We start from the raw sequence: 14026 nt of genomic DNA on the forward strand, positions 1-14026 counted from the left end.
TGCGGCAATTTGATTGCTTGGATACGGGATTTATAATTGTGCGATGGCTGTGCGCAAAATTGATTAATATTTCCCGAATGCTTTCTATGAGAAACGTGCAATATGCAATGCGAATGCAAATTTTAATCAGAGATATTATACTTCGATGGCCGTTTCGGTCAGCCAAAAATTCAATTTCCATGCGTTCACCTATTTTCGGAGGATTTTCGAGTGAATCAACATAGACATATGAAATATTTGACAGGTAAATATTTATTAAATTGTGTGTCAAAAACCGGCGTTTAAAGCTGAAGCCGAATAGCAATATGCTGATATTTTAGAACAGACGCATTTGGGCGAATCCAAAAGATACATATAGTACCGCTTATAGTTCTCGTTTTTATTCGTCTCGATATCGATAAGTAAACGGATTTAAAAGCGGGATTGTTAAGAGCAATGGCCAATAAATGCGACCATTAATAATGCAAAATATCACATTATTCGCCAGCGCAAAATGTAATTATATATAATAGAAACAATCAAAAAAGCAAATCCCATAAATTAAACTCCCGGCATAAAGCACTGACGGCTTTGGCAATTGAACAAATAACAGCTAAACAAAAAAATGCAACTGCTGGGGGAAAAAAAAATAGTGAAAATAATGCAATTTTAAATCTGTCACTGGAATAGTTAATGCCATATTAGTTGTTTTGAGCTAATAAAGCGTAATTATCAACACATTTATTTAATTAGCCGCACAAAGTGCGCAGAACAAAGCCCTCAATCAGTCGCCCATCTCCATCGCCCTCTTCAATTTGTCTACAAATTGTGTGTGGCATATATAATGACAATTTAATAGGCTTGTCAATCTGCTGCTGTTTGTGCGGTAATTTAATTTAATCCTCGCCCAAAAATCGAACCATTGATTTTAGAAGTAGTCATTTTTAAAGACATTCTTCGCTGAAATCTATCTACATATGTATGTATGTTTTTTCTATCCAATCGACCGAACGCATTATGCAGTCAATAAGATTATCGGACTGAAAACTGCAGAAACAGACGGACAGCGCATGGATTTGCCATTTGATTTAACATTAATGAACAAAATGAAATTAATTGAAAACTATTTTCATTCTGCCTCTTTGTTTTTTCCCGCCGTTTTATTTTTTTGTTGGTAATTACCTTTTGTGCATAATTGCTGGGCTTTAATGGGTTAACAAAATGCGATTAAGCGAAATGCAATTGCGAAATGCAAATTTTTCCTCATTCGGATGATTGGAGAGCATATCTCGCAGGCATATATCCCCTATTCACTTGGCCTAATGACAGGCGGCAGATTGAAACTGGCAGATAAAGTCGACACAAAGGACGGGCGGCCATAATTCTCCATCAAAAAATGGGAACTCCAGGAGGAGACACACTTGTTGCTGCCCCGCCCCCTTTGAACGGCCTGCCCTGGTGACAGTTTACAAAGTGCTGCAATTAGGGCTGACAAAGTGCCCGGCTCCTGGTCTCCTCGATTTCTCCTCGGCTCCTCGATTCCATCTCGACTCCTGGATGCTGGGAACATTGTGCGAACACCCGAATGAATTTGTTAAGACCACTGCCCGCTCGCCTGCTCTGTTGGCAAGCGAACAAGTATCTGTTGGATATGAATTAATCAAAGACTAAATAAAATGCTTAGCATTTGCATTTCACCCCGTTTCAACAAACAATTTGTCAGCCTTCGTAATGGACAGAGGCAAGTGTCACAGGCGGATTCTTCTTTTAAAAATACATCAGAAATGTATATAATTCATTTGGCCGAGGCAACTATTTCGGTGACGGACGCACACCGCTGTTTTTCTTTTTTATTTTCTTCTCGTTTTTGGGGTAATTGGAGCTGCAGTTTGGTCAGCAGGGGTTAAGGCAAAGTAATTTTCATTGAGATGCCGCCCTACCTTTCGCTTTCGCCAATCACAAATATATATATATTTTTTTTTTTTTTTTTTGATATTTGTGACTTTGGCATTGACGTCTGTCTGCAGGGGCTGTCGATCGAAATAGACTTGGCGCAGAAATGCCCCTCGAATATTAGTTCGTCGGTGGGCGGAAGGCCAGCGTTTTGAACTATTTTTCCAAGGAAAACTCGAGCGGAATGTCTTGGCTTACATACATATGTATTTAAAATCACCAATCGCCCGTTTAAACGCCACCAAATGTCGGGCAATTAATTCTCGATCTCGATGCCGAAAAAGAGATGCACGTAAATGCTGTTGTGATTTATGAGCGCGCGCCGCACGAGATTTTATAATTTGTTCAGCGCAACGTGCATGGCCAAAATAAATATTTTCCCTTCGTTAAATTCATAAACAAAACTCTGGAATGGATGGGATGGAATGGCATGGGTATGAGATGCCATGCGGGTTTCCCCACTAAAACCCTATCCCAAAGTGCCGACTCAATCGCAATCTCTCGATGGGTTTCTGTGGCTTTTGCCGCGGCGATGAAACCAAAAATTGTTTGCCAGTCACGTTTGTGGTGCAGAAAGAGCAGTGGCAGCAGTGGTACCCATTACCCATTTAGCAAAAAGTAAAAAAAAGGGGTATGGGGGGGAGGGTTCAGACAATTCGAGTTGCGTTGAGTCTGCACTTCTTCGTCGAAGATTTCGCGTCTGTGGGCGTTTATTTTCAACGCACTGCGGTTATGTAATTGCGAGGCGTCGGATACGTGATTACTTTTAGTCAAATTGCCGCTCGAATATTGTGTAATTCCGCTCGACTCCGCTCGCCTCCTCCACTTGCGATTTCATATCTGTGCGAAAGTGTGCCATCGCAGTTGTTGGCCAGGCGAAAGTGATTAACTTGTTGGCAGAAGTTAAGGTCAGGGTTGCACACCTCACAAGTGCTTTTTAAGTGGGAGCAATAACAGAGCACTATAACTTAGTAAATCGATAAGGAGAGCTAATAGTATCAGTCTGTATAGCAATAAATGTATTTATTTATGCTATATATTGGGAAGTAAACATTTGAAGAAATTGTTTCTTTGCTGAGATGATATCATTGGCTGAAATAGCACACCTTCTTTCCTATAGCCAAGCACTGCATTTAAAAATTCATTATAGAAGTTCTTTTAAAAGCCATATAGCATATAGCATATGAGATTCAAGATCAGAAGGTCGAAAGGGGTCATATCTCAATCTACTCCTACAACCATTCCCAGGCAAGAACCTTCCATTAACGTATGTTTAAATATTCTTGAATCATTATCATCGGTCGGGTTTTGCGTTGTTTCGCCACCTTTTTTTTTTTTTTTTTTTTTGTTCTTTTGCTCTGAGTGACATACGAACCCTGAAGAATAAACAAAGATACAAAGATACGAGAGAAGTGCTTGTCTCAGCAAAAGGAAAGAGAATGCAATCTACCATGACAGTTCACGAAGGTTAAATTCTTGAGAAATGATTTGGTGGCAATCGTAGAGACCGCAGAGAATTTGCAAAAAGCAAAAGCGGCCAATGAGAGAGCGAACTAATTAAAATATACGCAAAGCTGTTTGAAATTTGTAGAGCATGTCTCCCCTTTTTTGCCCCATCGCTCAGTCCCCCGCGATGGTTGCAATATGTGCACGAATCCGAGTCAAGTGAAGCCAAGCCATGAAATATTGTCACGCACCCAGGAACGGAATGGGATAGGATAGGAATAGGATGTGCACGAGAAGTGCCATTCTAATGAGCTCAGCTACATTTCCACGACGGCCTTAATTTACGATTCCCGGCCGAGAAGGAATTTGCTAGTATTTTTCAGCAGTGAGAAAAAATTTAGATACAATTCTGTTTACTAAAAGAACTCGACTTAAATAATTAAACGAACAGTCAGCTCTTTGTTTTCGGTGTATTTTCTAGTGCACCCATCATCCTCTGCGTAATTAATTCCGCCCTGGACTGATAAACCCCAGTGTAAACAAAGACATTTCATTCATCGAAAAAGTGGTCAGTGGCAATGGCTATTAGCTCATTCAAGTTTATAGAACCACTATCTTATCGGGCATTGATTCACGGATGTTGTGAGGCGTTGTAAGATTGATTCGGTCGAAGTGGCGATTGCTTTACAGCTATTATTGGTGAGGTGACCAAACATTAGTTTAATCGCTAGATAACAAGGTGGGTGATTAATCGATTTCGTCGTTTTGTTGGGGTTCACTGAACCCAGGCTAAAAGAAAGCCAGAAGATAAACGGACACAAGAACAGGGCGAGTATCAACAAGTTTTGGTCATGGCTAAATTACATCACAGGCAGACTGCTGGTGGCCTGGCAGGAATTGGAAATGGCAAATGGAAATGGAGAGCAACCACTGCGTATACGTGATGTCAGCGGCAGTGAGAGTGAGCGAGAGCTGGCGAGGTAGGCAGAGAGAAAAGGAGAGAGCGATTGCTGAAAATCGCTGAAAATAGATCAGGCGAAGAGGAAATCCGAAGAGCAGCCACGAAAATCGCAAACGAAAATTGCCAAGATAACGAAAGACACTTTTCGAGGAGGCGACCTAGAGAGCTGGTCTGGCTTCATTAATATGCGATGCTTTATGCTGTCGCCGATATATAGTCTATATAGCGCTCAAAACGTTTTGAAAATGTCTCAGAATTTGTGGCGCCAAACCGCAGCAATTCGAGCATAGAAAGGAGGCGCAGGAGGTGGTGGCCGCCACATTCGCAGCACTTTCGCAATTTGTGTATCTGTATCTGGCAGATATTGTATCTGGCGGATGGCTGCTGGCGAACGGCGCTGACTGACTGACTGAGCGAGAGTATTCGGAAACAAATCCAATCCGCGCAGCCATTTCGAGGAGCTATAAATAAACTCACCTTGAAAAGTTTCTAAAAATTTTCTCGCTTTTTGACTATATAATTTTATTCAATTTCAACGAGCCGAAGATCTACAACGTATCTGTATCTCTGTATCTGTGCTCTGGCCAACAAATGTGATATATGCGTCAAAAGAAATTCCCTGGATCGGCGTGCCAAGAAAATTATTTACCAATCGCCTATATTATTCGCGCTGAGTCTTCGGTTTCGTAAGGGACTTTACTTGTTGTTAACCTTCACAAAATGCACACAAGTCACTATTTAGTGGACGAATGGTGAGGGAGAGGGGCGGTGACTGTCTCTGATATTGATTCTGATTCATCAGCGATCCTGGCGAATCGATTGCGGCAGGCTATTGTATAACCAGCTGATTTCTACTTAACCGAATGTCTGATTTCACATGCGACCTGGTACTGACCGATTTATTCCGATCGGGTGGCTTTCTGCTGGGATTCGATTAGATTCGATTCGATACGGTTTCGATTTGATTTGATTTTTACTGATTTGGACTTGGATCTCGGTTTCGTATATTCGTGACGTTTGTGGTGCACTGCCAGTTCAGTTCTTGGGCGACGTTAACTAAGCGACGATTTTCTCTCAACTAAAGCAAAAACCGAAACCGAAAATTTTTATGTGCATTTTGTGCCGTTTTCGAATACAAAAATCTTTTCAACCACATCGCTGCCGTCGCAGTCGTCGTCGCTGCCGGCGTCGCTGCTTTTGGGCCGTGCGAGAGGCAGTGGCAGTGGCACAGTCTGGCTATATAGCATCTATATAGACATTGTCGGTTCTCAATTCCCAACCGATACGACGGCAGAGCCGCAAAGCTACAAAACGCCAGACGACGGCGACGGCAACGGCTGCCAATGTCTGTCTGGCTTTTGTGGCCCACTGTTTTGTTGTTGTTCCTGGTGCGGGCTATTCTTTTTGTTATTTGGCTAATTGTTTGTATTTTGTTTTCATAGCCAAGCTTTTAACGGCGCAGCCAGCCAAATGCCCATGTGCAATCAGTCCGTTTCGGGGCTGTAACTTATAGTAATCCTATAATTACATCTAGTTAAATGGGATAAACAATTTGCTGAAGGGCTCAAGTACAATTGCCCAAAAAATAAATCCTTAAGTAGGATAATTTCATTATCTATACTTTAGATATACATAAAGTTTCAATGATCTCATATTATTGTTTCTTGTCATGAATGTACTATGCGTATGAAACGCACATTTGGCACATCTCTTTGAAGTTGAAAGCAAGTGCAGGTGCTGAACTATTTCCCGTGATCTGTTTTCCTCAAAACCACAACAAAGTGTGCAGCTAAATGGGAACAACAACCCCGAATAATCTGGGGAATTTGGGTCACAAAAGATCCTAAGTGCGTGAATCAGCGGTGGTGACTCCATCCGAGCTATGATCCATCCGATCCATTATCCATTTCTCAATAAACAATTAATCATTCCGTCGGGGTCACACATCCCTCATACCCAATGCATGCTTCTTTTAAAGATCGCAGGTCCAAAAACATACTCTCGCTAAAATGAAATTTCCCTAAATTGAATTTCCAGTGCATGAAAAGTGAGCCATAAAGCATTAATATGTTAAAATGTAGCCATAGCGCAAAGCTTACAAAAATAAACGCAAATATGTTTTTGCCAGCGCTGATGTGCTCAATCAAGCAGCGAAATGAAACGAAACGAATTGAATCGAATCGAGGCAAACAATCCACCAATCCACCAAAAAACAAAAAAAAAATGGACAGGAAAACATGGACGACTATGTAGATAAATATGTATAATATAATATAATATTTGGATGTTTTATGCCGCGCGTATTTGTGTCTACATCACATCACATAGCGGGTGGCATAAAAAGCTCAGGCGGGTTAAACAAGAACAGCAAACAAGTAAACAAATAATAATAAACCAACCCGCCACCTAACTATGCCGACAAAAAACATTTCGGCTTTTTAATTAAATCATGTTGAGTGGCAAAAATGATAATAAAGAATCTAGCGCAATTCAATCAAAATCACTAACAAAAAACACTGTTCTTGCGGTTTTTTATTACGCATTTCGGTCAGGCGATTAAGATACGAAATACCGAGATACGGGCGTAATTAAGTTTAAAGACCGCATCTCGGCGATCTTTCGTTTTTATGTTTTAATGACAACGGTGACAACGGTTAGTTACACAATAACTTGCGGTTAACACTTTTGCTTTTTATACCAATGCGGTTTAATTGCTTAAATCTGTCTTTGATATTCGGGGATGCTGAGTCAACGGTCAAGTTTTCGGAGCCATGAATCACACAATCGAGCCCTGTGGCTCGAAACCGGCTCTTCGCGGAGCCGTTTTTTTTTTTTTTTTTGAAAACTTTTTGGCAGGAGGCCAGCACAAACAACAAACAACGAACCACAAACAACAAATCGCCAAGAAACTGGCCAAGACACTTACACTTCCTTCACTCGCACTTGTTGGATTCGCAAGCGGATTCGTAACGTTCTCTCTCTCTGCGAAAATGAAAAGCGTTTGGGGGACCGTGACCGGGAGAGTTGTTTCTGGATGTTTTGAGCACTTGAGTGAATACGTTTGAGTTCCTCGACACTTCTTGGTCTTATATCTTTCGTTCCGGGTTTATATCTTTCTGTTCTGTTGTTCTGCGAGATACAACCGCGCGCGATCGTTGCGTTCGAGCGAATGAGGGCTGGGATCGGGATCTCGACGACGACGGGTTGTTTGGAGTCGCACTGTAAGACGAGCGACTCACACAAATACTCCCGCTCACCCACACATCCGCACGCTGCGCTCTCACTCGCTCTCTTCTCCGCTCAATCAACAGGTAAGTGGTTGGCCAAAAGGTGCGCAATTGTATCGGTATCCGTATCTGTATCGGCCAGTCTATGTGTATCTGTACCTGTGCATGTGTGACACTCGTGTGCGGCACTTGCTGATAAGATAAGGCCAGAAAAAGCCGAATAGAGCAAATGCAAATATAAACAAACACCGGGCGCAACCATAAGCCATGAATTTCGCAGCCAGTGATAATGGCATTCGAGCCATAAATTCAGTTTTCTGGTCTGGATCAATAATTTGAGCAAGCTAATTTGCAGCAAATAGCGCGACTTTTGGCGAGCTGCAATTCTATATTTAGGTTGCATGCCACATCGCACCGAAACTGGTTCCTCCAGTTTCCTGATAATCTGGGTGACGGCTACACAACCCAAAACAACAGCGGCCCCAACACAACACCCTGATTCTGGACGGGCACAAAGTCTGATTTTCCTTTTTAGCGCCAAACAAAAATCAAAACAGTCGGGAAAGCGGCGATTTTCGCACACCCTCTAAACCTTTTATGCGTACTTTTCTGAATGCAGTTACTTTCCTTGTAATGAATGAGCCAACTTAACCTGCTTATCAAAGCTGATTTATAAAGAATATCTATATATCGCAACAAAATACATACTCTTCAAATTAAAATAAATACATTTAAATTTAAAAATCTAAAACTGGTAACTTTCTTGGCAAACCGCAAAAACTCTTTGTGAGGGCAACAATTCAGCAAATGCAGTTCCTCCCAAAAAAAAAAAATAAAAGAAAGACATGAAAAAAGCGATCAAACTGCGCAGTTGGCCGAAACCGGTTGCCGCCTTGCAGATCGCCTGCTTCATGCCCTTTGCTTTGCAGTGATATTGTTGACCAAGAGCGAGAAGCGGGCCAACAAAACCCCGTCTCCCAGCAACTGGAGGTGAAAAGAACAAACAGAAACCAAAAGTGCTAGCCCCATGACTTTGGCTAATGCACGCGAGAGCGGTAGTAAATCATTTGCCAGCTATTTTGTTTGATCAGTCGACAGAGCGGACTTCTGGCCCAAAGACAGACCGGCCAACAGAACCCAGCCAGAGGAAGCGACATCGCGCAGTCACTCTGAAAATGTCACGCATGCGCTGTCGGCATGCGCGTAATTGCATTGAGGATGTGCGAGGAGGCCAAGAGGATGTGCCAACTATATAATCTAGTGGGGGACGCATTTGGCTTTACAATTTAATGAGCGCTTAAATAAAGAAATTGCATGGGAATAAGCCGCAAAAGACATGAAAATGTGTGTTGTTGCTTAAGTACACGGTACTTTGTGTGCCAAAATGTATTACCATGAAAACAGCTGTGCTTTACTATTTATCGATTTATAAATATTTCTAAAAAAAAAACATTTATGGATGAACCAAATAACCTGCAAACGCTTTTTAACAATGCTTATTTTAGTTTAGTTTATGTTTAGGACCTAGACTATTCACATACTGGGCTCCAAAATTGTGTTTTAAACTGTATGTTGGACACCTAGCGTTGACTTACGAAACCTTCATAGTTTACATTCATTTTACACAAATGCAGCGCCACCTATGCGGGCACAGCTATAAGCTACGGATTGAGTAAAAAAAAAGTAACATGATAATATAATTAATTTTATCTAAATAGAAAGAAGTGAACTGCAGACTGGGTCTTATTTTTTATTTATTTTCAAAATAAGCAAAACATTTTGCTACATAATGTGATAAATATTAAATATAAGGCTTATCATTCATACTGGTTCATCGATGTTATTTATTCCTGATTTGTTATTTAACCATTCATAATTGTTTTAATGATTTATAAAGGTGTAACAGATATTCAACATGAGGAGCTAGCAATGAGTTTTTATTAAATTTTTTTTTTAATTTATGCCGATAATATGCACTTCTCATCACCGCAATCTTATACCAAAAAGTACATTTATAAATTTAAAAGAAAATCGTAAGTATAAACTCAGATTTGCATTGATAATTTTTATTGCATTTTTGGAATGATATATTTTATATTTATTCATTTCATCATATTAAAAATATTTACGAAATGATTTATTTTATAGTTATTTATTTATTATATATTTAATTATAATAAACTTTATCCATTATCCAATCCAAATAGCTTTGTATATAGGTGTAGACCACCATGCCGTCCTTACTGTAGCTCATTAGGCCAAAAAGATAGTACCTATTACCATCGCCGATATTTCTATATGTGCCTATGATTGAGCCTGGCGCTTGAACTTTAAAATCAATAGGTTGTGCGACACAAAATTGGTTACTTTTAAGTGGTTTCCCAATTCTTCTGGCGCATTCAATGTGATTGATGGCGTTCAAAGTAACATTCCTGACGCCTCTGAAATCATTGGTGGTCTCATCCACAAGTGTAGTTAACATCCTTGGCAATTTGGGACTTGGGACAATGCAGATTGGCTTGACAAGATCTAAATTAAAAGATTTTTAAGATCGATTAAGCGTTCAAAACTGAATCTTTTTTACCTGAGTTTGGCACATCGTGAGCTAGTTTAAGCAATGCAATATTGTTGTCCATTGATGAATGCGTGAATCTGGGATGGGTATGGATCGATTCCACGTCGAAACTTTTGAGATATTTGGTTTCCACCTTCCTGTAAGAAAAAATTTAAATAGTTAAGCAGAAATGTTATAAATTAATAACAGTCATATAATTTGTACTTACATTACTAAAGGAATGTTAGGGAAAGCACTGGCCACCGTCAAGACAAATCCTTTGAAAAGAAACACAATTAAAAAATTGAACTTACTATTACTAGATAGAACTTACTATTCGTAATAAGCACGCCAGAGAAAGTATTCTGATGCAGAGATACCTCCCACAGGCGAACAAGGACATCCTCCGCCCAGTTGCTCCTGCATTCTTCGTACACAACCTGATCACCTTTAGTTTCGAAATTCCTGACAGTATTATATATCCAGTCCTTGAAGGCGACAACATCTGTATAGACGCTAGTTGGGCTGCACAACTCGCTGCCGTAGCTCACCAATCCAACCTGAACGGTGATATTTTTTACGCCGTAGGTGAAATCAGCTGTCAACGGACTGCCGGAGTTACTTCTACAGAAACTTCTATCCCTATTGCCGGCGCAGAATTGCCCCTCGTTAATGGGCAACAACTGACCATTTCGATGGCACTCAAATGGTTTTTTCTGAGAGAGATATACGGTCTGCCTCACTTGGCTGGATGCTTCTGTTCCTTGTTGTTGCCATCCAAAGCCCTCAAACCTTTCAAATGGTGCTGACTTTACCACATGATCTAATATTATACAAATCGGGCGGATGTGGGCTGCAGGTGGAATAAATGTATAAAGTAATGAGTAGTTAATATCAACAATAATCGTAATATTATTTGAGCTATTACATTTGTTAGCTTACCATAATGCGTCACTTCACCGTAAAGTCTTAAAAGGCCTATATCGTTGACGCCATTGTTTGGGCGGAAATTGGAATGTTGCAAAGCAACCGCCACTCCATATTGTTCGTTGTTAAAGAATTGTGATGCATCCCTGTATTGGTTGTACATCCCGAAAAGCACGTACCTTCATAAAAAAAAGCTCAATCGGTGAAGCTAGCACTGGAGTTCTACTTACAGTTGACTATCTTTCGATATGCAACTCGCGGCCGTTAGGACGAACACTAAAATCAGATAGTATTAGTATAAACATAACTTTTTGCTGGAAATTATGTAATTGATTTTTTACTAACATTTGTGAACAAGCGTTCCGTCGCAAATAAATTGGTTATTCTTGTATATGCTTGCCATCCAGGGTGCGGTTTCAGTTGCACCATGATTGAAATTTATATTCTCTGAAGTTTTTGGATCGTGACACTTTTTATCCAGCAGTTGTGCTAAACCCTGGCAGAGCACTAATCCGATCAGAGCTAACGAAAGCACACGAGACATTGTTCTCGAACAAATTACCCTGTACGACTGACTCAAGAACACATTGTATTTTCAAATACAAGCGAAACCACCGATGTGCCTTATCAGCAATGCTACACATTTTCTTAAACTGGAAAGATATTTATGTTAAAAGAAGTAGAGTTTCTCGACTATCAGAAGAAAAAATAAATAAAATTTAAACGGTTTTCATAAGAGTGGGCGTGACAGTTTAGGTCGATGTATGGGCATTAGAGTAAATATATTTCATAAGGTCGAAAACGCCAACTTATTCCTGTGCCCTGATTTATAACGAGTCTGGCATACCCATTTTACCTTACAAGTAAAGGGTGTAATAAATAAAAAACATTCCAAGTGGCGCCTCTAGTCGTTGAATACATGAACTAAAGGTGGCCTTTCGCTTGGGACACGTTTTGAGACATGCCGATAAATATGTATTGTCAATTGTAAAATCCATGTAGATTAGATTAGGATACAGTATTTTTACAAATGTAGTTTATGGTTTGGAACCAGTGAAATTTGCTACAGTCCGATAGCTCGGACATGTCCATGATTGACAAAAGCCACCAAACTGTTCTAAAATAATGCTAACGCTATTAGATAACATACTCTATTTTATTAAAATTTAATTTAAATTATATAGAGTACTTATAATGAATTAATATAAATTAAATAATGTATCCAAACTAACATTTAAAATTTAAAATTATGAATAAATTTGAATTTGGATCGGAACAATGTAATCTTACAAACGGTTATAGACATATTTCACTACATTTAACATTTAATAATGTTTTTTTTAGTAGAATATAAAATCCTTAAGCTAAAACTTCTGCTAGTTATAGTAATATGTATGTATTTCTGCAAGGAAATATGTTAAATATGTATGTGTGTAGGGATATGTATCTATGTCATTCGTACGTTATGTTATGGTGTAAAATGAATTAGGGAATAGCCGGTTAAATATGTGTACTTTGTGGTACAAGCTCAATATCATTCACCTGATGGATCGATCGGCTACTTAATGTTTGCACTTGTCAACACGAATTGCCGTTATGAGCGGCAAAGGACACAAGGATGATGTGCCCGGAGTGCCGGGCACGTGCCCATGAGGACATCGTGATAAGGGGGCCAAACAATTTGACAATTTAATGTGGCGACAGTCGTCAAGCTGCAGTTCCGAAACTGAAAACTCTTACTCAGTGCCGAAACTGAAACTGAAACTTAGGATCGGGCTAAAACTCGTGCTCGCTGACGACATTAGCAGCGGAGGAAGCAAGGCTATAATTATAATTCCATTACCGCGGTGCAACAGGACCAGGAAGAGGAACAAGAACCCAATGGCTGGGTAAGGTGCTACTGATCCTGCGCCGAGATCCTGTGCCAAGTCAAAGACAATTGAGTGGCGTAATTGCCGAGCCAGCAACTAATGATGGCCAAGGATAATGCGGGCCGTGTTAATGTGGCCAGAACGCGCCAAGCTGGCTGACGAGCAGGTGAATCGCTGAGCGGCCAACAAAATGCGGAAGTATGCGCATTTCGCCCGATTCGCAGCGCCTTCGATCCGATCCGCATTTGATGGAATGTCCGAAACGAGCACTTGCCTTTCCCCCGCCCGAGTGCTGCCAATTAGGATGCCTCTCGGCAGCTGCCCAGCTCAACTGCTTAGCTGCTAGAATCACCCAAGCCACCTTAACCCAATAGCAAACGCTCCCCTCGCTTTTATGAGCCGCCAGGTGGGGTCGACGCGCATTCGGCGATAAGAATGTCATAACACAAGCTCCCAATTAACTGCGTCGCTCAGCGGAGGAGGAGCCCGTGATTCCAAATTCGGACACCATCCGACCGGGGGCTCATTTGCATCTGCGGGGCAGGGAGCAGGTTCATCTGCCATCTATCCATCCATCCATGCAGCCAGCGAAGGGTGCCACTTCGACGGCTCAGCGGGAGATGTCCCAGCTTCACAAGGAGCTGGAGAATCAGCGATGCAGGACAGTGCTGACACAATTCTAGCACCCTCAAATAAAAATGTAAAATTATATAAATATTATGAAATATTTTCTGTTAAGAATTGTTGTGTTTTGCAAGGCAGGACATGATATATTATACTGTGCAAAGATTATGATTTCGAGGAAATTATAAGTTGTTTAATATCATAAACATATTGGATTGAACAGTTTGGAATAGTTAAAAGTAGCTAGTTCCAGCTGAAGCGGCCACGCTGTCCCAAGGAGAGTCGCGCAGGGAGTCGCAAAGATATCCATCAACGTGTGGCGTGTTTGGCTCCTGTAAGTTGTTAACTCGACTTTTATTGCCGCACAGTCGGCGGCTGGACCACCGAAGGGTCATTGGCTTCGACTTGGCCGCGATCCACGCAACCATCGATTGCCTCGTTTGCGAAAGATCTCTCGAATTCGGCCGGTTCACACCCAGGGCCA

General features: G+C 40.9%; 3 protein-coding genes across 22 annotated transcripts in view; 1 reads left to right on the forward strand and 2 right to left on the reverse strand.

Moving 5' to 3' along the window:
* Positions 1-7510, reverse strand: part of Zasp52 (Z band alternatively spliced PDZ-motif protein 52) — a 54440-nt gene extending 46930 nt beyond the window's left edge. For 18 of the 20 annotated variants that reach the window (NM_001316421.1, NM_001032250.3, NM_001274078.1 and 15 more), the window contains exon 1: positions 5235-5423. The gene's annotated coding sequence lies outside the window, so the exon portion shown is untranslated. Of the gene's footprint in view, positions 1-5234; positions 5424-7265 lie in introns of those variants that run through there. The other 2 variants (NM_145757.3, NM_001316423.1) reach the window with 1 other exon arrangement.
* Positions 1-14026, forward strand: part of tun (tungus) — a 61646-nt gene that overhangs the window by 15495 nt on the left and 32125 nt on the right. The window lies entirely within an intron of this gene.
* CG33465 (uncharacterized protein) lies at positions 9620-11620 on the reverse strand. Its single transcript, NM_001038861.3, has 7 exons — positions 11393-11620; positions 11278-11323; positions 11063-11226; positions 10455-10973; positions 10350-10398; positions 10151-10278; positions 9620-10095 (listed from the first exon to the last, which is right to left on the reverse strand). The coding sequence occupies exons 1-7, from the start codon at positions 11589-11591 to the stop codon at positions 9734-9736; spliced, it is 1467 nt and encodes a 488-aa protein (NP_001033950.2). The 5' UTR covers positions 11592-11620; the 3' UTR covers positions 9620-9733.

Source organism: Drosophila melanogaster, chromosome 2R, assembly GCF_000001215.4.
Source record: "Drosophila melanogaster chromosome 2R".
Lineage (NCBI taxonomy): Eukaryota > Metazoa > Arthropoda > Insecta > Diptera > Drosophilidae > Drosophila > Drosophila melanogaster.